Raw genomic sequence first — 23,694 nt, forward strand, 5'->3', positions numbered from 1 at the left:
ACACGATTAAAGACCACCTAGTCCGCAGTAGACTTCCAAGGCTATCAAGGGAAGAAAATTGGCTAAACACAAGCACCCCAATTGGAAATCATAAATGTGGTAGCTGTAATCACTGTACACAAATGTTAATAGGAAAACTGCTCAAAATAGGAGGAATCGAACACCGGGTTAAACAATTTATAACCTATAGAACATGCTATGTTGTCTACGCCATCTTCTGCCCATGCAAGCGATTTTACATAGGCCAAACTACTAGAGCTATGTTCACAAGGTTCAGGGAACATAAGCATTCAATTACAAGTGGTAAAGGAGCACCATGTCTGATCGAACACATACAGTCAATACACAAAGGGAACATTAATCTACTCACATTTGCAGGTTTAGAACAAGTTCCCATACCTACATATGGAGGAGATCGACATAAACTATTATTAAGAAAGGAAGCCCAATGGATCATGAAAACAGAGGCGTTGGGCCACTTAGGCTTAAACGACAGAAATGACATGGGAGTGTTTTTGTAGGAGAATAAAGAACGATAGAATTGTCTGCTACTACATGTATAGACGTGTACCCCTTGGCTTTACCATTTTGCCCATTATATATGTTCATAATATAAGAATGTTGTTTTCGAACGAGCGCCATAAAACGCAGTGTATAGATAGCGTCCAAACAGGGCATTAAATGTGACAAATGTTATGCTTCACACAGAACTACAAAAAATCGTTATGCTACACCTTATGCGAAATTAGTGTATGTAACAAGCATTAACTTATCTTAGACATATGCATTGTGTAACTCCACCTCCTCTTTGCTTACGTAGGGCGACAAAAATGTAGAATCACGCCCCTTTAGAATATATCTCGATCCATTCCAGCCTCCTTTCGGCCCTCCCCTTAATCCGATCAGAAACGCCTTTGTTCTGTGACGACAGCAAGCAATAGTTTCCACTCAGGTCCGCCCTTGCTATCCAGCGAAACTCCTCCTATCCGCTAGTAATACTTTGATCTAATTGGCTGCGAACAGCGCAGCAGCTCTCATTCAGGTCCGACAACGCATCCTGCTAGACCAAAAGGGCGGAGCTGACGCGACGTCACCCCGCCCCACTCTGTTTTTAACCAATCACATATCTATTAAGGTGAAGGTGTGTCCAAGCTACCTTTGGCGGCCCGATTTAAAAATCGGGTGTGGACGCCAAAGGCTTTAGGCAAGATGAAGCGTTGACAGTAACGCGAAACGACTCGTACCTGGAACGCTCCATAGCATGTTGTTCTCCCTTCCCTGTGTGTGCCAACTTTAAAGATGTTTGAATAAAAGAAGAATTTTAAGAAAACGTGGTGAGTGCCTACCTTTCTTCTCTTCTATACTTCATATGGACCTTCTAAAACATTAGACAGCAAAAGGCTAATTATTCACTTTTTATATACCTAGGGAATATTTCACTTAAATGGGTTGACCCAACTTAGAAAGTTACCCCCAATACACATAGGTCCCAGCTATTGGACCCCCAGAAGTTAGCAGAAAGGGGACACTGTTCTCACTATATGAGAGTGGCTGAAGATTTCCAAGCACAGCGCTATCCCCGGCCAATGCCATAGAACTGAATGGAGCTGTAGGTTGTATGCTTGGTTTGCTTCGTAAGGTCAGAGCCTTTGCATAGATATGGGTGCCAGGGGGAGGAATTCTTAAAAATAGCGAATCACCCGATTTCAGATGGGTGCAAGACACTTAAAGAATAACATGATATATTACTACAAGATGGGGTGGGGTGGGGGGTAGGTGTTTTTATAACTCACCTCAGGTTGCAGAGAGTTTAGGTTCTCTCCTTCTCAGAGGAACTCACCCTTACTGTTTAAAGAGGACCTGTCACCCATATAAAAAGGTACTAGGAGCAGCTAAAGTAAGCAACAGATGTAGCAGTGTTACACTGCTAGCATTATCGGAACCCTCCGCTAACACTAGCAGACACTGCTGCGATGTACAATAGTTGTTGGGGTGTATTCATGTGGGGGCAGTCTGAGGCATTGCCTCTCCACCGGACGACTCCTGACTGCTTACAGTGCGGTCCAGCGTCTCTATTGTACATTGCGGCAGTGTCTACTAGCTTTATTGGAGGGCTCCGATAGAACTAGCAGTGTAACACTGCTACATCTGTTGTAGCACTAGGAGCTGGTTGCTTTAGTAAGCAACTCCAAGTGCCTTTTATATGGGTGACAGGTTCTCTTTAAGGCATTGATGATAGACACTAAGCATACACAAAGGAAATCAGGACAAAGGCTGTAATACACTACTAATGTGAGTATCCCTTGCCTGCACCCTGTACTGTAAAGTCTATTGAAAAACTCAATAATATGTACCACAATGCATGTCATTTAGAGCACACTTTAGTATTACGTACCCAAAAGAGTCAACAGGGCTGCTATTTATTTTCTTTTTTTTAATTAAGAACTTCTTTATTTAAGGCAAAGAAACCCTAGGCCTTACGACAGGTCTGTCATTTCTGATAGCAGTGTCCCTGATGTCATCTTGCATGAGCAGCTATCAGTCAAATGTATCCATTGTTCTTTTGTCCTGTGCTGTAGTCCAGTGGAGTCCCTTTGTTAATGAAGTACCATGGTTAGTCACCTGCTGTTGCTGGTTGGCTAAAACTGCACTCCAATGATCGCAAATTGAGCATCTTTTCAAGGGAATAACAAAGTATAATACAAATGGCACAAAGTCGATTTTCACTGTGAAGCAGACCAATTCAAGTCTAACTTAGATTCATTCCTGCAGAAAGTTCTAGGAAACACCATCAAGTAAAATTTAAAAAAGGCATTTCACAACACTACAACATTCTAAAAGCATGGGCTCCAAGCCAAACAGTACTTTCAAAGTCAGAAACACAAAGTCAAATGTGTGCGGCTCACCCTTTCTGAGGTCCTGGGTATTCAGATACTAGAGGAGTAAAATTCCTGTAAATCCAAAAACGGCAGGAGTGCGGTCGCGTTGCCTGCTAGGACTGCAGGTATAATGCAGAGTCTTGGAAAACACGATGAAGGTGGCATAGTGAAGGTGTTACTGCCTACGCGTTTCGAGCAAACTTGTGCTCTTAATCATGGCATGGTAACAAATACATTGATTTAAAATTTAAAAGAAACACCAACCAATCTTGTGTGAGGGCACGTGTATGTGTCATGTGATCTAACACGCCACTGAGAGAGACGGAAGACAAAAACCTGTATATGTGTCCTCTGGGTAATCTACAGGGAAAGGTACTTCTAATGAAGGAGGCGTATCTCAGGAAGCATGTATATCACAAGACACAAAACCACTTTGTTAGCATTGAGCTCTAGATTATCTGCTTGCGATTAACCCAATTGGATGATAGACAGAGGTTTCAATATAGGTAACCAAAAAGATCGCAACACTCTCATTTCGACTAACAACAAAAAGTCCTTGCCTAAATTTAGTAATTCCAGAATTACGTTTTCTACCCAATATAGCTCGGATTTTTATAATGTGGTTAACATACTTAAAAAGAATCTCCCGATGACAAAATGAATACCATTTTGTGTCCAAGAAAGGTCAAACCCTGGGCTCCATTCTTTCACCTAGTTTATTTTCTGATGTACAACTTAACAAAAGAACTTGGTTGAATGTCAATGGTTTTCACCGTTGTGGCACATCACGGTGCAACGTTTGCATTTATACCAAGCATACAGATCATTTTCTTTTAGCAGATGTCTCAAAATGGGTTTTTTTTATCAAAACGTTTATCAACTGTGCTCTACCTAGTTAGTATATGTCATTGAATGCATTAGTTGTAATGTTCTGTATGTTGGATCCACAATATGTAAGTTAAAAACTAGAATTGCGGAACACCTCAGGGATAGTGGCAAGAATTTGCAAACTAATATGTCTGGTGCATCCAGACATTTCGCCAATGTACATTCTTGCGACCTATCGCCTTTCCGATTCTATGGTATTGAGAAAATTTGTCTGACAAAAAGAGGTGGCGACAAAAGAAAAATTCTTTTACATAGAGAAGTTTTGTGGATTTTTCGAAGTTTATGCTCATTGATTTCCATCATTGCAAATACATTTAGGTCAATATACCTCATCATGACATATTTAGTGCTGTTGTTATAGCTTTTTCCAAATATATTTATAATGAACACACTGTATTTTTGTATTTTCTAAAATGTATGATTTTTCTAAATATGGGGTTTTCTGGTACCAGACAAGCCTCCTTCATTACACATATACAGGTTTTTGTCTTCCGGGTCTAGGCGTCTCTCTCGGTGACGTGTTAGATCACATGACACTTACACACACCCTCACATGATTGGTTGGTGTTTCTTTTAAATTTTAAATCAATGTATTTGTTACCATGCCATGATTAAGAGCACAAGTTTGCTTGAAACGCGTAGGAGGTAACTACTTCACTATGCCATGTTTTAGGATGTGCCATGACTCATCGTGTTTTCCAGTACTTTCAAAGTCTCCACATCTGGCATTTTTGCCGTAGAAATGTAGTAATTATGCTCGGGTGCCACAAAGTTCTATCCCTTCTGGAATGTCCTATGCGTATTCCTACAGTAGATACCACTTTACTTTTTGATCCTAGCTCTGTTGGGATAAGTAGATCACAACATAGTGCAGTAAATTTCCAGGGTTGTGGAAGCCAAACTTCTAACTCCAACTTTTCAATTTCCCTAACTCAGACTCCACTCCCTGTTTTCCTTATCAATCTAGCAGTTTTAGGATGAGTGCATGCACTTTTCTTAGTGCCTTTTTTGCTCTGAACTGTAGCGGAGGAGCTTTACTACACACATTCATTTCAGCTAAAAGCCTAGAAGAGGGCGTGGCCTGACTACAGAGGAGTGAGGAAGCATGTTGGAGTAGCTCCTGTCCCAGTAGTCGAACCTCGTTAATGTGCACTCTGACTGATTCACCTGTTCCCAGTCTCTCACAAGCTGCCTCGCTCCAGACACTCCAGTTTCAATCTCCTCCTGCAGCTTATTCTTCCAATCTAGCTCTTTTTTTCAAGAATTGAGCAACCTGATGGAGTTGAAAGCCCTGTGTTCCATCTAGTTGATGAGGGGGGATATGGAGAGTTATGTTGTCATATAGGGCGGAAATGTCTTTGGGAGGATTTCCAGCGCTTGCATGCCAGAGTGTTTTCTGTAGATGCTACTCAGCCACGCAAGATCGCTTTGACAGCCACAGAGCTGTCCTGGCCACACAGTCCTTCAAGCTTCAATTCTTAGCAGATCAAATGGATGATGCAAAAAATAAAGGGCTGAGTAACAACATCAGAGTGCAGGCCTTCTTGAACCAGTTCAGACTCAGAGGGCGTTCCTGAGGGAAGTTGGTGTTATCATTGTGTGCTGCCATCTATCAAATGACAGCAAAACAAGTTGCAGACTGATTGATAGGGTAGTTTGGATTTGGCAACCATTTTGAGTAAGACGTGTTTCATGATTTTGTTTTTGAATGGAAAAAAATGCGAGATAAAAGCAAAGTTGGATGCTGTTTATGGGGACACTTCGCCATCTATGGCCACAGATATTGGTTCAACTAATTTGATCGTGGGCGAACATCCGTTTTTGATGAGGGGCGACCAGGACACCTGGCAGATGTGGTTACTGAGGAAATCATTCAAAAAGTCCACGACATGATACTCGCTAATCGACGAACGAAAGAGGCCTTAGGTGTGTCGAGCGGAACTGCAATTAATATTTTACACGATAAGTTGGCGATGATGGGTGCCGCAATTGCTCGCAGTGGACAACAAGCGGATGTGGCTGTTAACTTCGAAGCAGTGTTTGGAGCAATTTAAGTGAGATCCAAAGGAGTTTTTGCTTCGAGTTGTCACTGTTGATGAAACCTGGATTCATCATTACACAGCAGAAACTAAGCAACAATCAAAACAATGGATTTCTCCCGGTGAAGTAAACCGCCCTTGTAATGGCAAAAGTCTGTTCAGCAGGGGACATTCGGTATAACAGCTCTTGCATCCAACTACCTCCTGATCTGTCATAGTATCATAGTTTATAAAAAGACACATGTCCAACAAGTTCAACCAAGGAAGGGAAGGGATTGGATGAGGAAGGGATTTAGGGGAAACAATTCTACATAACATAACCATCAATGTTATTTAAAAGGTATCTAGACCCTTCTTGAAGCTCTCTGCTGTCCCTGCTGTGACCAGCTCCTGAGGCAGGCTATTCCACAGATTGACAATTCTCATAGTTAAAAAGCCCTGTCGACTCTGGTGATTAAACCTTGATTTCTCCAGACGGAGACAGTGCCCCCTTGTCTTTTGATTTAATTGGAAACAAATTACCACCATATTTTTTGTATGGACCATTCATATATTTATATAAATTAATCATGTCCCCTCGTAGTTGTCTCTTTTCCAGACTGACCCTCCATACCCCTTATCATTTTTGTGGCTCTATGTTGAACCCTCTCCAGCTCCAGGGCATCCTTTTTATGGACCAGTGTCCAGAACAGGACAGCATATTCCAGGTGAGGCCGAACCAATGCCTTGTACAGTGGTGATATTACATCCCTGCCCCGAGAGTCCATACTACTTTTGATACATGACAAAATCCTACTTGCTTTAGAGGCAGCTGATTGACATTGCTTGCTGTTATTCAATTTATAATCTACTAGTACCCCCGGGTCCTTCTCAACAAGGGACTCTCCCAGATTTACTCCCAAGAACATATTTTGCCTTTGGATTTTGCCAGGTGCATAACCTTACATTTATCCACAAAGAACCTCATTTGCCAAGTGGATGACCAAACACTCACTTTGTTCAAGTAACCCTGCAGCCTATGAACATCCTCCATAGACTGCATTACACTACACAGCTTAGTGTCATCTGCAAAAATAGACACAGTGCTATTAATTCCTACCTCTATATCATTAATAAATATATTAAATACTGGGCCCAGCACATAACCCTGGGGTACACCACTTATAACTGGTGACCATTCTGAGTAGGAATCATTGACCAAAACTCTCTGGATACGATCATTCAGCCAGTTTTCAATCCAATTGCAAATTATTCCTGCCAAACCAATAGACCTTATTTTACCCATCAGCGTCTATGAAGGACAGTGTCAAATGCCTTTGCAAAGTCCAAGAACACAATATCCACAGCAGCTCCTCCATCCAGGCATCTGCTCACCTCTTCATAGAAGCAGATCAGGTTGGTCTGACAACTTCTATTTTTAGTAAACTCATGCTGGCTGTCACTTCACCCTATATCATCCATCCGATGATCCTGCTGTGGTTGCTGGACTGGGCTTCTAAGCCTCTGAGATTTCCAGATGGCTCAGCCTTCCCGTACCTCTGCATCCCACTGGTCTGCCACCCCCACTGAGGCCTAGGCGTGGAGGAGCCTGTCAGGAGATCAACACACTGAAGAGGAGCCTCCCCCAGGATTAATCTTCACCACATTGCAGTGACTCGCATGGGTTCTTGGGCCACATTTATCAAAAGTAGTGCTAACAGCACTAAAAGAGGACCTGTCACCCGAAATAATTCCTCTAGAAGCTGCCCTCTAGCTAAAATTATCACTCTAGCCCTACCCCAGTAATAGCAGCATTAAGTCGCTTGCTTTATCAGAACATACTGATAAAGCTAGCAAACATTGCAGTACATAGCCCTCCGGACCAAGCTTACAGCGGTCCGGCGTATTCATGAGGCGTCAGTCCAAAGAGGCAGTGACCCCAGCTTGAAGTCGGGCAGTCACCGTCAGCATACGGTGTGGGAGGGGCAGTCCGGGGGAGAAGGGAGTGCCTGGGACTGCCCCATCTGCTGTAAGCTTGGTCCGGCTTTCGGACGGCTATCTACTGCAGTGTTTGCTAGCTTTATCGGTAAGTTCCGATAAATCTAGCAATTTAACACAGCTATTACTGGGGTAGGGCTAGGGAGCTTCTTACTTTTACTTTACTGCTTACTGATTGCTAAGTCATGCTCAGCAATCTCCGTCAGCTCCACAGAGAACGGTCATGCGCGGCCATCTGCTCAAATTAGTCTGATGGAGCGATGAGGGGTCCGACGTTGGTAACTGAGACCCCTCGTTTTTTTAAATCTGATCAGCAGGTTAGGCCCTATCCTGTAGTTTGTGGGAAAACCCCTCTAAGTAAACAACTAACTGCAAGTCTTAACCCCTTAAGGACGCAGGGTTTTTTCGCTCCACCTCCAAAAATCCATAACTTTTTCATTTTTACGTATACAGAGCTGTGTGAGGGCTTATTTTGTGCGTAACAAATTTTACTTTCCCGTAATGTTATTTATTTTAACATGCCGTGTACTGAGGAGCTGAAAAACAATTCCAAATGTAGAAACATTTTTAAAAAACCGTCACGTACTTGTGGGCTCAGTTTTTACGACTTTGAATGTGCGCTCCAAATAACACCTCTACTTTATTCTTTGGTTCGGTGCAATCGCGGTGATACCAAATTTATACAGGTTTTATCGCGTTTTAATACATTTTCAAAAATTAAACGAATGTGTACAAAAAAGAAAAAAAAAAATTGCCATCGTCTGACGCTAATAACTTTTTCATACTTTGGGGTACAGAGCTGTGTGAGGTGTCATTTTTTGCTAAATGAGCCGACGTTTTCATTGCTCCCATTTTGAGGTCTGTGCGACATTTTGATAATTTTTTATTCTATTTTTTATGTGATGTAAAAAGGTGTAAAAGTCGCATTTCGGACATTTGGGCGCTATTTCCCCGTAACCATTTTTATATTTTGATAGATCGGGCATTTTGGGACACGGTGATACCTAATGTGTCTGTGATTTTTACTGTTTATTATGTTTTATATCAGTTCTAGGGAAAAGGGGGTGATTTGAATTTTTAATATTTTTACACATTTTTTTTTTATTTTTTAAACTTTTTTTTCAGAATTTCTTAGACCATCTAGGGTACATTAACCCTAGATGGTCCGATCGCTCCTACCATACACTGCAATACTACTGTATTGCAATAGATGGAATTTTTGCAGCACATTCATTACAATGAGCCACTGGCTCATTGTAACAAATCTGCAGAAGCCATTTAGCCTCGGGTCAAACGAAGGCCCGAGGACAACCCGGCACCCGGTTATTAGCGGTGGGGGTTTGCTGCAATATGCAACAACCCCCACCCTTGTATGAAGAGGACTCAGCCCGTGAGCCCTCTTCATACATTTCCTGTACCTCTGCGCTGTAGAGCGTTAAGGGGTTAAAGGGGAAAAAAAAAAATTAAAAAATACACATAAAAATTGTTATCAAAATTCAGTTACAAAAACAACGAAAAATTGCAACATTCATTTAACTCATTTGGACTCTTGTTGTAGCAATGGGTGGGAACCGCTGAACCATTCAGGTTAACTACCACACGTATCAGCTGTGTAATCGATCTGTGAGCCCCCTCCAAACACCCCTAACAACGTATAACTATAGAGCAAATACCGGTATATACATTAGTAGGAAACAAAACTTGTGGCCTTTTGACCGTGAAAAAATAAAAACTGTGTGCTCTTAAGATCACATCCTTAAAGGGGTATTCCCACCTCAGCATCTACCTGACATGTAACTAAGGGTCAAGTTAGGCCATGTAAAAACATTTATGGCCATTTGCACACATTTTTTTAAATAAAGCACATTAGTCACATGAATCTCTACCCAACCTCTTTTAAATAAACATATAAAAAAAACAACTTTGCTGAGGTGGGAATACCCCTTTAACCCCTTAAAGGGGTTGTCCGGCATATGATGGACGTGGCGGCGGAGAACATTGGCACGCTATAGCGAGTGTGCAGGAATAGCGCAGGTACGGCCCGCACTGGCCCAATCCGCCAACAGCGCCGCCGCACAGGCCTCTTGGAGAAGATGTGAAAAAATGGGAAAATTATCCCAAGTAATTGCGATTATTTCAGGATTCGTACACCAAAACACTAGGGAACAAGTCCTGATAAATCCCCCGCTGTGAATGTAATGAAGAAGTCCGGGAGTTACATAGAGGACATGACTTTGGGTCCCCTCAGCTGTATATTAGCTGGTAGGGCTACAGCCCCTTCCACTGCAGTAATCCATGATGGCCCCCAGCAGCACATCCTACTACACATGACGACCTCCATCTTACTTCCTCCCCGGCTGTTTCTGAGAGGCACACACGTATGTCAATCACACTATAGCTCCCACCCACAGAGCGTACGGTCACATGAGAGGGCCTGGGCGGGGCTGCACAGAGGACGTGTGCTGATTGGCTGCCGGGTTGTCCGTCAGCCTCACACTAGGAAGACGTCGTCCGTCCCGGTCCGCTGCGCTCATTCTAGTGATGCGGATGTGCGGCAGCGCCTTGTAGTCACCGGGTAGTCGTGCATCATCTGTCACCATGGCTCGTCCTGCGGCCGTCACCCTCCTGGCAGCGCTCATAGCAGGTAATGGCCTCCTCCACCCATCCAGCATCCTGCAGTGTCAGCTGACTGCTGCCCCATCTTGTGTCATCATGGAGGGATAGATGTACAGGATGATCGCTGCCTTCTCTATGGGAAGGGGAAGTGTCTGTCCCCTCCATGCAGGGAGTGCAGGCTTCACATTACATATAGATGTGGATACGTTCTGCTCCTTGTATCCTCCGGGTCATGTGACATGGGCCTCTATATCATCCATTTAACCTCTTCCCGGCCTCTTCTTTGAAACATTAACCCTGCGGATGTCCTAATATTAATATTCCCTATTACTGGTATATAAGAGCAGGGCTAGAGGTAATGGGATCTAAGGGCAGGGTTACACTCAATAATTAGGTTTTCAATGTTCATGTAGTTTTTTTGTGCAAATCCTAAATTCTAACTTTAGATGAAATTATTAGATGAATGCGCTCCGCTACCTCTATCCTAAGGGTGTGTTCACACCTTGCAGATTACCAGCTGTTTTCTCGCTAAATCTTAATTGACCTTATTTATGTTGGTTCTTTTTAACATCAGGTGCAGCTTCAGTTCAGATTTTACCTACATATTTCCCTCCCGCAAAAGGAATTGAGTAAAATGTGGCAAATCTTTGCATTGGGAGAACTATTTTCAATACAGGTAGTTCCCCGACTTAAGGACATCCGATGTACAGATGACCCCTAGTTACATACAGACCCCTCTGCCCACTGTGACCTCTGGTGAAGCTCTCTAGACGTTTTACTATAGTCCCAAGCTGCAATAATCAGCTGTAAAGTGTCTGTAATGAAGTTTTATTAATAGGCCTTGTTACCATGACAGCACAAAATTTTGGAAATCCAATTGTCACTGGGACAAATACATTTTCTGTCTGGAGTTACAATTATAAAATATACAGGTCCAACTTGCATACAAATTCTACTTGAGAACATACCTAAAGAACCTATCCTGTATGTAACCTGAGGACGGTCTGTAATAAATCTTAAACGGTGCCAATATAATTTTTTAATGTTGATTTTGAGCCTCTTGTTTATAAGACTGTAAATTTTGGATGCATATAGGTCATGGCATTTCTATTTTTAGGAAGCAGAAAAATATCTGCCTTTCATTGAAATAAATGCTGGAAAATCTCATGATGAAAGCAATGTGTGAATGAGCTCTTTCATGTATTCTTGTCAGTAGATGTAAAACAACCTTTTGCAGTCATGTGACTAGTTTATCGCGGCTGTCACATGATGGACAGGGCGCCATGCAGGGTCTCCTCCATTTCTGATTCTTTCTTAACCTTGTGTATGAAGAGGATCTGAGTGCTTACAAGTTTAGTTCCTTATTCTATGGACAGGGAAGGATTTAGCAATAATTTCCGAAACTGTTTAGATGACGCTATCCCTTGTGAAGAGCTGGCTCACTGCTTTATACTGTATTAAAGGGGCTATTAGAATCCTATAGTAATAAAGGGGAACAAAGAATCCTTATGAGCGGTTTGTGTTACAAGTTACAATTACCAATGACATGTGATTGAACTAGGGGAAGAGCGGTGCCCTACATTTTTCTTTTTTTGTACATTACCGCCACATGCTGGATTCTTCTGGAATCTACATTTACAGTATTGGGCAATGCTTATCCTCGGGAGTTGCTATTCATGCACTTTACTGATATATTCGGAGCCGTCACGGTGTATTATGTAGCTTGTGGTAATCTTGAACGCTCATGGGGGCAGGTGTGGAATAAGATGGCACTAGTTCTTCAAGAATTTTGTGTGTGTGTGTAACTCGCAGTACTGAAGGTTAATCCCTTGTTGACTGTAAACCTGTGTATTTACAGTCACCACATAGGCCATGATGTGTATATGGCAGCCATGTGTCGGGTCAGGGAGCACCCGTCTACAAGTGTGTATAGTAAACAAGTGGATGGGTGCAGGGGGGATCTAGCTAGGTTTTACCAGAATATTACGTCCTGGACCAACTCTGCATATGGATCTCTCACACTACAGTTACCCTTTCACCCTAACCCTAATATAACTTTGATAGTTCATGGCCTTTCAGTTCCGGGTTAAGATTTTAAGATATCAACAAATGTATGTATATTAACCGTAGAGGTGAAGCTCAAATGTTGTACATCAAACCTATCCCTTAAGCAGGGTAACTCTGTATACTAAAATCCCTAACTGGGTTAGAGGAAGATCTAGTTTCAAGTCTTTCTGCAGTCTTAGACCTTATGACCTAAGATCTTGGACCTTATGCACACAAACGGAAATGGGACCATGCACCCGTTGTCTCACTGCACCATGACCCACCACAGACAAATAGATGTCTTATATATTGCAGTATTATGGCAGTGGCTGCTTAGCTTTAAATGGAGAGGGGAGGGGTGAGGAGCGTTCACCCCTCTCTCTCCTGCCTCTGGCTGGTTTCTAGCCCGGACCGTAAGCTGTTTGTGTGCATGAGGTCCTGCAGTGTAATGATGATCAGCACTTATTCAGGTTTTGCCACTCCGGCAGCCGCTTTCGCAAGGATTAAACCATCCATATTGTCTGGAATAAACCGCATATTCATTGGTCACATGTCTTGTTAGAAACCCTGTTACATTTCAGTGAATGGAGCTTTGTCCCTGGCAGCATCTACAGTATTGCATGACAACTATTGCAGTACTGACTACATCTGTGGGAAGCAGTTTTCTTTGGGAGAAGTATTTTCATATGTGCAGGGATGACAATGCATCATGTTTCTATACTCTATGATTACTATACAATATTGATTTTTCTTGTATTTTAGTTGCTGCAGCTGACTTTAGTGTCCTGAAGTCCCCACAGAACCAGGTCTTCAGAGCAGGAAACTACAAGCTCTCCGGAGAGAGGATTCCTGATGTTATTTCTCTGGGTATGGGACTTTCTGTAGAAGAGGTGGGTGTACATAGTACTGACACTATTTGTATGTAGCTGACCTCTGCTCTCTGCATGCGTCTTAAGTGTCAACACAAAAAGAATATCACAGGCTGAAAGATTTGTCCGACCCTGACAGTTAATCAACTATCGTTAAAGGAAATCTACCATTAAGATCCATCGTGATAAACCAGGGACGCTCGCTCATAGAGCCACGCACTGTGACTGTGGTAATCTTCTTATATTTGTTATCCATAGCCTCCTTCCTTCTAAAATCTACTTTAAATTATGCTACTGAGGCATTTCCCAGAGCCCCTCCCTGTTGCAACTTCACTGGCTTTTGCATTGTGCAAGGAGCACTTCCCCCTTCCCACTGTGTGCTGCTGTGAGACTACATCAGGGCAGAGGGAGGAGGAAGTGCTGAGTAGGAGACAGTCTACCCCCACAATAGCCTTTCAGGTTCATTATAATAATTTAAAAAGTTGATTTTAGAAGGAAGGAGGCTATAAATAACAAAAATAAGAAATCACCAAAGTCACAGTGCCTGGATCTACGAGAGGATGCCCATGTGGTGAAATGTCCTCTAAACATAAATGCCTGGCATTATTGTGCTGATGTGTTATGCAACATTTTTGTTATTGCTCCACTTTTGTTGCATTTCAACAGCACTGTTTTCCAGTATATGTGTGTAGGAGGTAATACCTATGAGTTGTGTTTTAGAATTTATTGTAGAAATGTTATTTTTATTAACTTTTTTTCTGGTATGTTTCAGGATTTGTCTTGGGAAGGGCTAGGAGTTGGCAATATCTTTCAGCGCCCACGTGCCACCGTGCTGGTTACTGTCACCGGGGTGGACAAACTTCCTCTATCAGGCAATGAGATTTCTTATCCAATAGAGAATGTACGTATATATCCTTTTGACTTTACTTTGTTCTTCTTTTATTCCCCAGACTCTCCATACTCTGTAAAAAGTTGTATATAATATACCTGCAAGTGTTTTGTTGGCAGCTCTTTGTCCGATAGAAACGACTGGTGGTATAACTTGTGTAGCTGTAACGTTTCCCAGTAATACACAGATGAGCAGTGAATTTACTGAAGATGACTGCTAATATTTCCACATCCCATTATTCTGATGGAAAATGCAATGCATTGTTATGATTGGGGCTTATGTACATGACCCTCTGTATTTTGTCCATTAAAGACTCATCCAAGTGTCAGACAAATGTCTAAGGCATAAGTTTTCTGCTTTGTGAATAAGCCCTAAGGCTCTTTTCCTTTCAAAGTCTATGGCATCTGTTTGCTTTCTATACATTAAAACAGAAGACTTTATTTTACATGTCTCATGTTTTCATATAAAAGTGATGTTCTCATATCTGACATAAGTTCTATTTCTCCTTAGGCTGTTCCGTACAGTGTTGATGGTGTTGTAAACTCCATCCATTCTCTGTTCTCTGAAGAGATGCCACTAGTGTTACAGCTGGCCCCCATCGAAGAAGTGCGTGTGTATATAATATGGATTGCATATCTTGTGTTTATTACCATGTCAAAGCTTATGCACCTTATTTTTTTAGGAAATGACTAATGCCTATAGGAATTTAGTGTACATTAAATGTTTATTGCCTCTCACAGCCAGGGCAAGGGGTGTAACTTGTCCAGATGCCCCCAAGATGGGAACCTCGTGGAGCTCATAAGGCATCTTTTCCCCATTTGAAATCTGTACTTTAATTTATCCAATGTGGTTGGAGGGTCTGGAATATATTTTACATTTGGGCCCAGCATCTTCATTTTACACCTATTTGCTGAAGATAGAAATTATAATGCAAGTTATGAGTTGTTTTTCTGGACAGTCTGATAAGATCACGTAACTATGCTGATAACTGGGGACAATAGTGTCATAAATACAGACATTCCAGCCTATACTGTAGCATCCGGCAGCTCTTTCTTTTAGAGGACACTTGTTTGGTGTCACCTTGTTTCTTATGTTGATAGTCCCTCTGTCTTTCATGGAATATACTGGGAGCTGCTGGTTTGAGCGTGATCCATCCACACAAAGGGCTTTCACATTCTCTGCATATCTTGCTGGTGTTTAGGCACTAAACATATACACACTATGCTATTCTACTGCCTCTTAATGGGTGTCCACAGACCCTTGTTTTTAAGAAAGTCTTGTCAATTAACAGAAAAATAAACCAACTTCTGTTTTTCACAGTTTTATTTTAGATTTAAGACACTTGTTTATTTGTAGTTCATTTTATGTTGTACCAGTAAATTCTGCCAGATTCTGTTCATTTTCCATTTAGAGTACATACCAATTTTTATTAGGATTTTTGTAGGGAATTGCACAGTAAATGCATTTTTACATTTGAATTAAAGAAATGTAATCTTTGATACAAACACTGATAACTGTGTCTGTTTGTATATATTATAGTGCCCATAATTTATCAATTCTGCAACATTGTTTCTTAAAGAGGACCTGTCGCCCATAAATCGGGCACTAGGAGCTGCTTACCGATTTATGGATGACAGATCCTCTTTAAAACCCTTATTTTGTATTGTTCCTCTATTATTTCTCCTACAAGTTTATGAATAAATTATAGGGGTTGTTACCCATTGGTAGTGTATGTCTGCACACCCTGATGCTTTTCAATCTCTGCTGACAGTGCAGACAGCTTTAGGACCTGTCCCTTTGACAGGGTGAATTACAATGCTCCAATGGCTATTAATGTTAAGGATGAATAAGATGACCCCAAAATGTAAGGACATATGCTCCTTAACCCCTTTCCGCCGCAGCCCTTTTTCGTTTTTGCGTTTTCATTTTTCACTCCCCACATTCAAAAATCTAACTTTTTTATTTTTCCATGTACAGAGCTGTGTGATGGCTTATTTTCTGCGTAACAAATTACACTTCAAAATGGTGGTATTTAATATTCCATGCCGTGTACTGGGAAGCGGGAAAAAAATTCCAAATGCAGTGAAATTGGTAAAAAAAACGCATTTGTGCCGTATTCTTGTGGGCTTGGATTTTACGGATTTCACTGTGCGCCCCAAATGACATGTCTACTTTATTTCGGTACGATTACGGGGATACCAAATTTGTATAGGTTTTATAATGTTTTCATACATTTAAAAAAATTAAAACCTCCTGTACAAAAAATTTTTTTGGGGGGGGGGGGGGGATTTTGCCATCTTCGGGCGCTAATAACTTTTTCATACTTTGGTGTATGGAGCTGTGGGTGGTGCCGTTTTTTTTGCGGATTTTGATGACGTTTACAATGTTATAATTTTTAGGACTGTATGACCTTTTGATCACTTTTTATAGAATTTTTTAAAAATGGCAAAAAAGTGCCATTTTCGACTTTGGGCGCAATTTTCCGTTACGGGGTTAAATGCAGTGAAAAACCATTATCATATTTTGATTGGGCATTTTCGGACGCGGCGATACCTAATGAGTTTATGATTTTTACTGTTTATTTTTTTTTTTATTATAATTTTTTAACTTTTATTTATTTATTTTTTTTACTATTTTTCAGACTCCCTAGGGTACTTTAACCCTAGGGTGTCTGTACGATCCTATCATATACTGCCATACTACATACTACATCTTTAAACCTGCTTTTTTTTTTTCTTTTTAGCGAGTGTATATGGTTGGGAAGGCCAACATGGTGTTTGAGGACCTTCCAGTAACTTTACGACAACTGAGAAGCCGTTTGGAGCAGGAGAACTCTATTCTTGCCACTGTGTCCTTAGGATCTTTGTATAAAAATGATGAGGTAAGTTCATGCTACTGCGCTCAATGTTTATCCTGTAACCTTTACATCATTACTGGCACGTCAAGCATAATAAACATATCACACAAGGGGCCTGGTTAAAAGCCACGGCTGAGCTGTTTATAATTTCATTTGATTAAAGCGTAACTGTAAAGTTATAATGATTTTACCAAATTATTATATGCGATTCCCCTTTAAAATCAAGCAGAATGATGCCTACTTTGTGCTTCTCATACTTTTATTTCCAAAGTTATGGCATTTTCTGTTCTGAAAGTGTTTGACAAAAATCTTTCTCACCAGTAGTGAAGTGGGCGGAGACTAATGTCTGTCAGTCTTTGCCCTCAGGCTGAGGCCACTTAGCTTGCCCACAGATCTCATGATGCCTTGTGTTCTCTCACATTTCGCATTAATCCATTTAGTTACCCACAAGTAAATCCAGTGAACACTGCACAATGCACATAGGATGTATAAGTTGAACAGCCTGGCACCTTCCATCACATGGAGGAGCAGGGAACAAGTATCAAGTGGTAGAAATCATTAGTACATGAAGTCTATGCCTAGGCTGTGTGAGCACTAAGGGTTAATAGCTTATCTACATAGAGCTGATACTGCCGATGAAAAGGTGGGGGATATGAGCAGCATGAAGAGACAGACAGAAAGTTCTGTAGAATCACAGACTGGGATGGAGTAGCTGATAGGGAACAGGGGGGATCTTGTACCTCCCTATTCTGTGCAGGAGACTTCTGCATTCACTGTTCTGTACACATCCACTTCTGTTACATACACACAGAGAGCTCTGTCACATGACCTCCTCCTCTGTGAACAGCGAGCAGCCCCTCCCTTCCCATGAAAATGACTGATAAGCCCTGTGTGTCTGTAGTTTATCAGCACATAGAGAGAAAGCAGCCATCGCAGCAGTGAGGTAATCTGAGGACTATAGCAAAGAAACTGCATAAAGGTAACAAAGATAAAAGGCAAAGTTGTTTTACATCCCCAGAGCTATTGATTTGTGGGGGGAAAAATATTTACAGTTACCACGTAGCCTGATTGAAATGACCAATTGCATCTCTGTACATCTATACCATTCCATGTTCTTCATTACACCATTCTCATGTTTAAAATTCCCATTGCTATTTTTTCAGATTGACAGGCTGTTCCTCTCAGAAATGCAAAGTCTTCAAGACATACCAAGTCTGGTAAGTGTCTCATAAACTCATATAATGCTGACACAAGACCTGGATTTACCACAGATTGTGATATAAATGCTGGTGGTACTACACACATTTTTCTGTGAACATGAATACACTATGATGAAAACTGGATGGACACCATTGTAGTTCAGTGATCTGGTGTATTTCGCACATAAAACTGCGACCAAAATGTCATACATTTCCTAAAATAGAAAACGTCATCTTGTCACACCAAATATTTAAAGAATGAAGAAGAGGTGTCCTTTGGAGTGCACAGTTAAAGCTGTAAAAAAATGGGCCACAAGAAAATGGCATAAATGTGGTTTATCTTCAGTTGTACTGCATTTGAAACTTCTTCCAACTTCCCAGTACATTGCCACTTGGAAGTACAATTTGTTACGCAAGCCCGGATGTACCGTATTTTTCGGACTATAAGACGCTTCTTACTATAGGACGCACCCCAGATTTAGGCTTCCAAAAAAAAGAAAAATATATTTTACACCAATTAAAATATCCCTGTTGGTCACGCTAAAGCACAGCACGCACAGCTCTGCATCATCCATACAGTTGCATGCACAGCTCTGCATCATCCATACAGTTGCATGCACAGCTCTGCATCATCCATACAGTTGCATGCACAGCTCTGCATCATCTATACAGTTGCACGCACAGAACCCCCCTTCCCCTATTCCCGTCCTTCTTACCCTGTCCCAGGGTAGAATGTCCCCATTCTCAGCTGCATGTGATCAGTCACATGATTCTGACGTCACCACAGGTCCTGTAGGACACCTGGGAGAGGGGAGAGCATTGTGGAGGCTCTCCTCTCTGGGAGATCAGATGCAGCTCTATATCAGGGTATCACTCAATCTCCATTACAGCGGTCAGGAGGTGCTGGCCGTGCAGGATTCTCCTGACCTTTACTCTATAAGACGCAGGCACATTTTAGCAAGATTTGTTTCTTGCTAAAACGTGAGTCTTATAGTCAAAAAAAAATACTAGCATGTCTCTCTTAACCCTATTAAAGTGACCTAGTATTCAGCATTTCTGTTTATCTTATTGGAGGATTGGAGCAGTGTATGAGATATTCTTTGAAGCCTTCACCCTTCTTCATTGTGCTGCTCTGCATAGTGTCTTGTATATTTCTATATCTAAACTTTATTTTTTTTAAATAGCTTTCTCGGCATAAGCATCTGGCTAAGGATAATGTCCCAGATATATATGCCTTGGAGTTTACCGGCCTAGAAGAGATCAAGAAACGTTACGGAGAAGACTCTGTGAAGTTTAAGGATGCCACCAGAATTCTGTCCGAATGTCTACAGAAAGTAAGTAGATTATGTTTTTGTTTTTTGTTTTTTTGGTTGGTTTTTTTTTTCCCCATTGAAAGTGGCAAAAAACTATCTTTTGTGAAAGCTTTACACATCAAAACATTTTTACTTTTATACAAACTGTAAGCAAATTCTTTCCTGCAGCTCCTTCTACATTCTGCCTTTAGCTGACAGGCTGGAGGGGGGCACACTTCAAACAACCAGTTCTTACGAACCCTGGCACATAGAAACACACAATTCTGGTGTCATATTAAATGTATGGATGCTTCATAGAACCGGAGGTATCTAATCTTAAAGGAAACCTACCACTTGAAGTGGCAGGTTTCCGATGGCAATACCGGGCACCAGCTCAGGGTGAGCTGGTGCTGGAGCTTATTTTAGTTAGTGTTTTAAACCGCGGTATCGCGGTTTAAAACACTTTTTAAACTTTATAGCCGGCGCAGGCAGGTACGCGCTCGGCGCTTACCGTGCGCGCGGCTACATAGGAAGTGAATGAGAGCCGCGTGCACGGTAAGCGCCGAGCACGTACCTGCCTGCGCCGGCTATAGAGTTTAAAAAGTGTTTTAAACCGCAATACTGCGGTTTAAAACACTAACTAAAATAAGCTCAGGGTGAGCTGGTGCCCGGTATTGCCATGGGAAACCTGCCACTTCAAGTGGTAGGTTTCCTTTAAAGTTACAATTGGAACTCTCAGAAATAGAAGCCTGTAAATAAAAATCAGTTTTACTACAACTTTAAGACTGGGTGATTCTGGTTTATCTTGTTTAATATGATGCCTGAATTGTGTTTTCAGGTGCCAGGGTTCAGGAGATACAGGCGTTTTGAAGTTGATCACTGTGACATTTATAAACTTCCTTTCTGCAGGTGCACGTTCAAATAGGAAGTATATATCCGTAAGGGGTTAATATAAAAGGATATGTCATACCCTTCCTGAGGAGGCTTTCTCAGATAACTTCTATTGTCTACCTTGATTAAGATTAACATCAGTATAAGGTCTATGAAAACTTAAAGGGCTTGTCAGGTTGAAATAAATTGTCTGTTTCCTCAGGGATCAGGTGCTGCCTTCATCAGTTTTTTTTTCTTCAATATGGTCTTCTTGCTGTGATCTAAGCAAATTCCATGTTTTACAGTTTGCAGATGAAATGTACAGCATGTATGGGGGAAATGCAATAGTGGAGGTCGTTGCAGTGGAAACATTTGAAACTCCTCTGACCAGGAAGAGCCGTTCTATCCTGGAAACCCAAACTGCTGTAAGTACTAAATATGTGATATTACAGAAATGATGATTCAGTCTATGGAGTCAAGTCTGTTGCCAAGAACTAGTTATCAATACTATTTAACAATGCTGTGAAATGGATAAATATAACTCTGTCTAGAATGGATCCAAGGATTTTAATACAGGTGGTCCCCTATGTAAGGACACCCGACTTACAAACGACCCCTATAGTTAAAGACTGACCCCTCTGGCCACTGTGACCTCTGGTGAAGCTCTCTGGATGCCTTACTATAGCCCCAGACTACAATAATCAGCTGTAAGGTGTCTGTAATGAAGTTGTATTGATAATCCTTGGTCCTATTACAGCTAAAAATTTTGAAATTCCGATTGTCACTAGGGAAAAAAATAATTTTGTCTGGAACTACAATTATAAAATATACAGTTTCGACTTGCATACAAATTCAACTCAAACACAAACCTATGGAACCTATCATGTATGTAACCCGGGGACTGCCTGTACTTAACATATCTAAAACCACATAAAAAAGGAACACACAGAAAAAAAAAAGAGCCCACATGCGGTCACAATGTATACTAATAAAATATATGTGGAGACTCGCTTCTAATAGCCAGATCCCCCTAATCCTGCTAGGTAAACAAAATCAAACATTGCTGAGCAAGAGGGTAGTACGAAAGTATATGTATACAGACCAAAGGAGTCGACATGTATCTCGTAGGACGCTTTGTCAAGGGTTGGGTTGTGGTGTTATGCAGAGACATCCAATGTGTCTTTACTTTGGACATTTAGTATATTCTTCCTACTCTAATAACAATATTTTCATGCTTTCTAGACTGCTCCCGCCAATCCCTACAACTTGGCCTATGACTATAATTTTGACTATGCGGTGGTCTTCAACATCATCCTGTGGATAATGATTGGCCTGGCCCTTGCTGTTATCGCTATCTCATACAACCTCTGGAACATGGACCCTGGATATGACAGTATCATCTACAGAATGACCAACCAGAAGATCAGGATGGACTAATAATGACAGAGCTAGTAAATTATTTAAACGTTTGTTTTCTTCATTTTGTTATTTCCTAAAAGCAAACCCGTCTGTATACGAGAATGTGAGAAAAGCTATGTACCCCCCCTCCCCCCACCCCCCTAATGAGTTAAATAGATTTGGCAATAAATAATTGGAAGATGTAGAAGTAAAATTTAAAATGAAGATTTAACCTCTGTGGGTTTTTTGTGAAAAAAGAAAAATCTCTTTCCCTAGTATTATGTTTTTTGTTTTGTTTTAAAGAGTGAGCAGAAGATGAATTTGGCAAACAATTGTAGGCGATTACTGGTCGTACTTACTGCTGGTGATGGCCAGCATGCAGCATACAAATATCCCTTATGTATACTGAAGAAGATTGGGCTTGGTGTCCAGTAGATTTTTTTTCCAATAGAAATGTAAAGAGATTTTCTGATGTAGAGCAATTGTGGCATATTTACCGGTTTCTACATTTGGAACGGGATTGAGGTTTTGTGGCCACACGTATATGGCTCACATTAGGTCCACAAACTGCCAAGCACTCCTGTAATACTCCATATAGAATTCTGCACGTGTGCAGCCACTTCACCATTTGGTGGCTACATAATAGGGTTCCCTGAATACTGTTTTCAAACTACGTGGGGGCAACATATATGTCAAACCCAATAGATACAAATACATGTCTGTGGGAAATTAAAATCCCTCTGAAATCTTTGAAAACCAGGTTAGCACACAGAAGGCCTCCTGATGTAGTCAGCAGCGCCAACTTACTATAACCAGCGACTGCTCAAACGTGAACGATTGTAGGATATAGCACGGGTGTTGGCATCAGGCAGGGATGCCATGCGCCACTCTGCTGCCGGACACACCCATTTGGCCTGGAGGTGGGATAAAGGGGCGTCTAAGGAGAGTACAAGTTGTGATTACCCCCCCTCCCCTATAGACTATAGCTTATGAGAATCTGTGGAAAACTGATAAAAGACTGATGCTAATTGCCAGTGAAAACCTGATGTTTTGGCCACTTTCATATGCAGGTAGCCTAAATTATATCTGTGATGGCATATATATTAAATATAGCTAGTGTACAAGGCATAAATGGCAGCCTTTTTCCACCTTGTACTGAAGTGATTGTGACATTAGGAGCACAAAAAAAACCAAATTCAGTCCAAATTTCCCTAAGTTGTCCAGGACAAGACCACTTGAAGATCTGCATTAAAAATGGTGCTCAAGTTTTAAAATCTCAAGGGTAATCTGCTACTTATCTACAGATTGTCCATGGCATATATCAGAGTGTAATACACCAGCCCTTTGGTTCTCAGAAATGTATCATTATGAGAAAATAAAAAATTATTGTCCTCTATTTGGTCTTGATTATAAATTGTAATGGTGTAATACACTTTGTATTGCCACGTCTGATTGACATATGATCAGTTACGCTTATGTCTACGCTTCCTGGCATAATATTTCCTAATACTAGTGGTCAGTTTTAGACAGAATTGTTTAATTTGCTGAATAAATGTGAGATCATTTTGTGATTTATATTGGTGTAAAAATGACCTTGTGTCTGTGTGAAATATCTGTATATCTGGAATACTGATGGCATCCCCTCCCTGACATTCCTCTGGACGTGGCTGTGTTATTCTACTGATGTAAATATATATAAATTAAACCATACAGCCAAATCTTTGTCTACCTTTTTTTTTTGCAGTGCACTGTAGTACAGTCTATGGAGGATGTTCATAGGCTGCAGGGTGACTTAGACAAACAGAGTGTTTGGTCATCCACTTGGCAAATGAGGTTTAATGTGGATAAATGTAAGGTTATGCACCTGGGGGCTAA

The 23,694-nt window shown here is 41.2% G+C and overlaps 1 protein-coding gene across 1 annotated transcript; it reads left to right on the top strand.

The window, feature by feature from the left end:
- The first annotated feature begins 10,241 nt into the window (after positions 1 to 10,241).
- Positions 10,242 to 23,411, top strand: ATP6AP2 (ATPase H+ transporting accessory protein 2). Its single transcript, XM_072137825.1, has 9 exons — positions 10,242 to 10,427; positions 13,208 to 13,335; positions 14,087 to 14,215; positions 14,714 to 14,809; positions 16,947 to 17,084; positions 18,224 to 18,277; positions 19,444 to 19,593; positions 20,727 to 20,846; positions 21,664 to 23,411. Exons 1-9 carry the CDS (start codon positions 10,382 to 10,384, stop codon positions 21,856 to 21,858), a joined length of 1,056 nt encoding a protein of 351 aa, XP_071993926.1. The 5' UTR covers positions 10,242 to 10,381; the 3' UTR covers positions 21,859 to 23,411.
- Positions 23,412 to 23,694: the final 283 nt, after the last annotated feature.

The sequence above is a fragment of the Engystomops pustulosus genome, chromosome 2, assembly GCF_040894005.1.
Source record: "Engystomops pustulosus chromosome 2, aEngPut4.maternal, whole genome shotgun sequence".
Lineage (NCBI taxonomy): Eukaryota > Metazoa > Chordata > Amphibia > Anura > Leptodactylidae > Engystomops > Engystomops pustulosus.

Excerpts from the sequence above, each read along its gene's own strand:
- ATP6AP2 (XM_072137825.1), top strand. The coding sequence starts at position 10,382 with ATGGCTCGTCCTGCGGCCGTCACCCTCCTGGCAGCGCTCATAGCAG. Across the intron at positions 17,085-18,223 it reads CTTTGTATAAAAATGATGAG|ATTGACAGGCTGTTCCTCTC; the intron begins GTAAGTTCATGC and ends CTATTTTTTCAG. Across the intron at positions 19,594-20,726 it reads TGTCCGAATGTCTACAGAAA|TTTGCAGATGAAATGTACAG; the intron begins GTAAGTAGATTA and ends CATGTTTTACAG.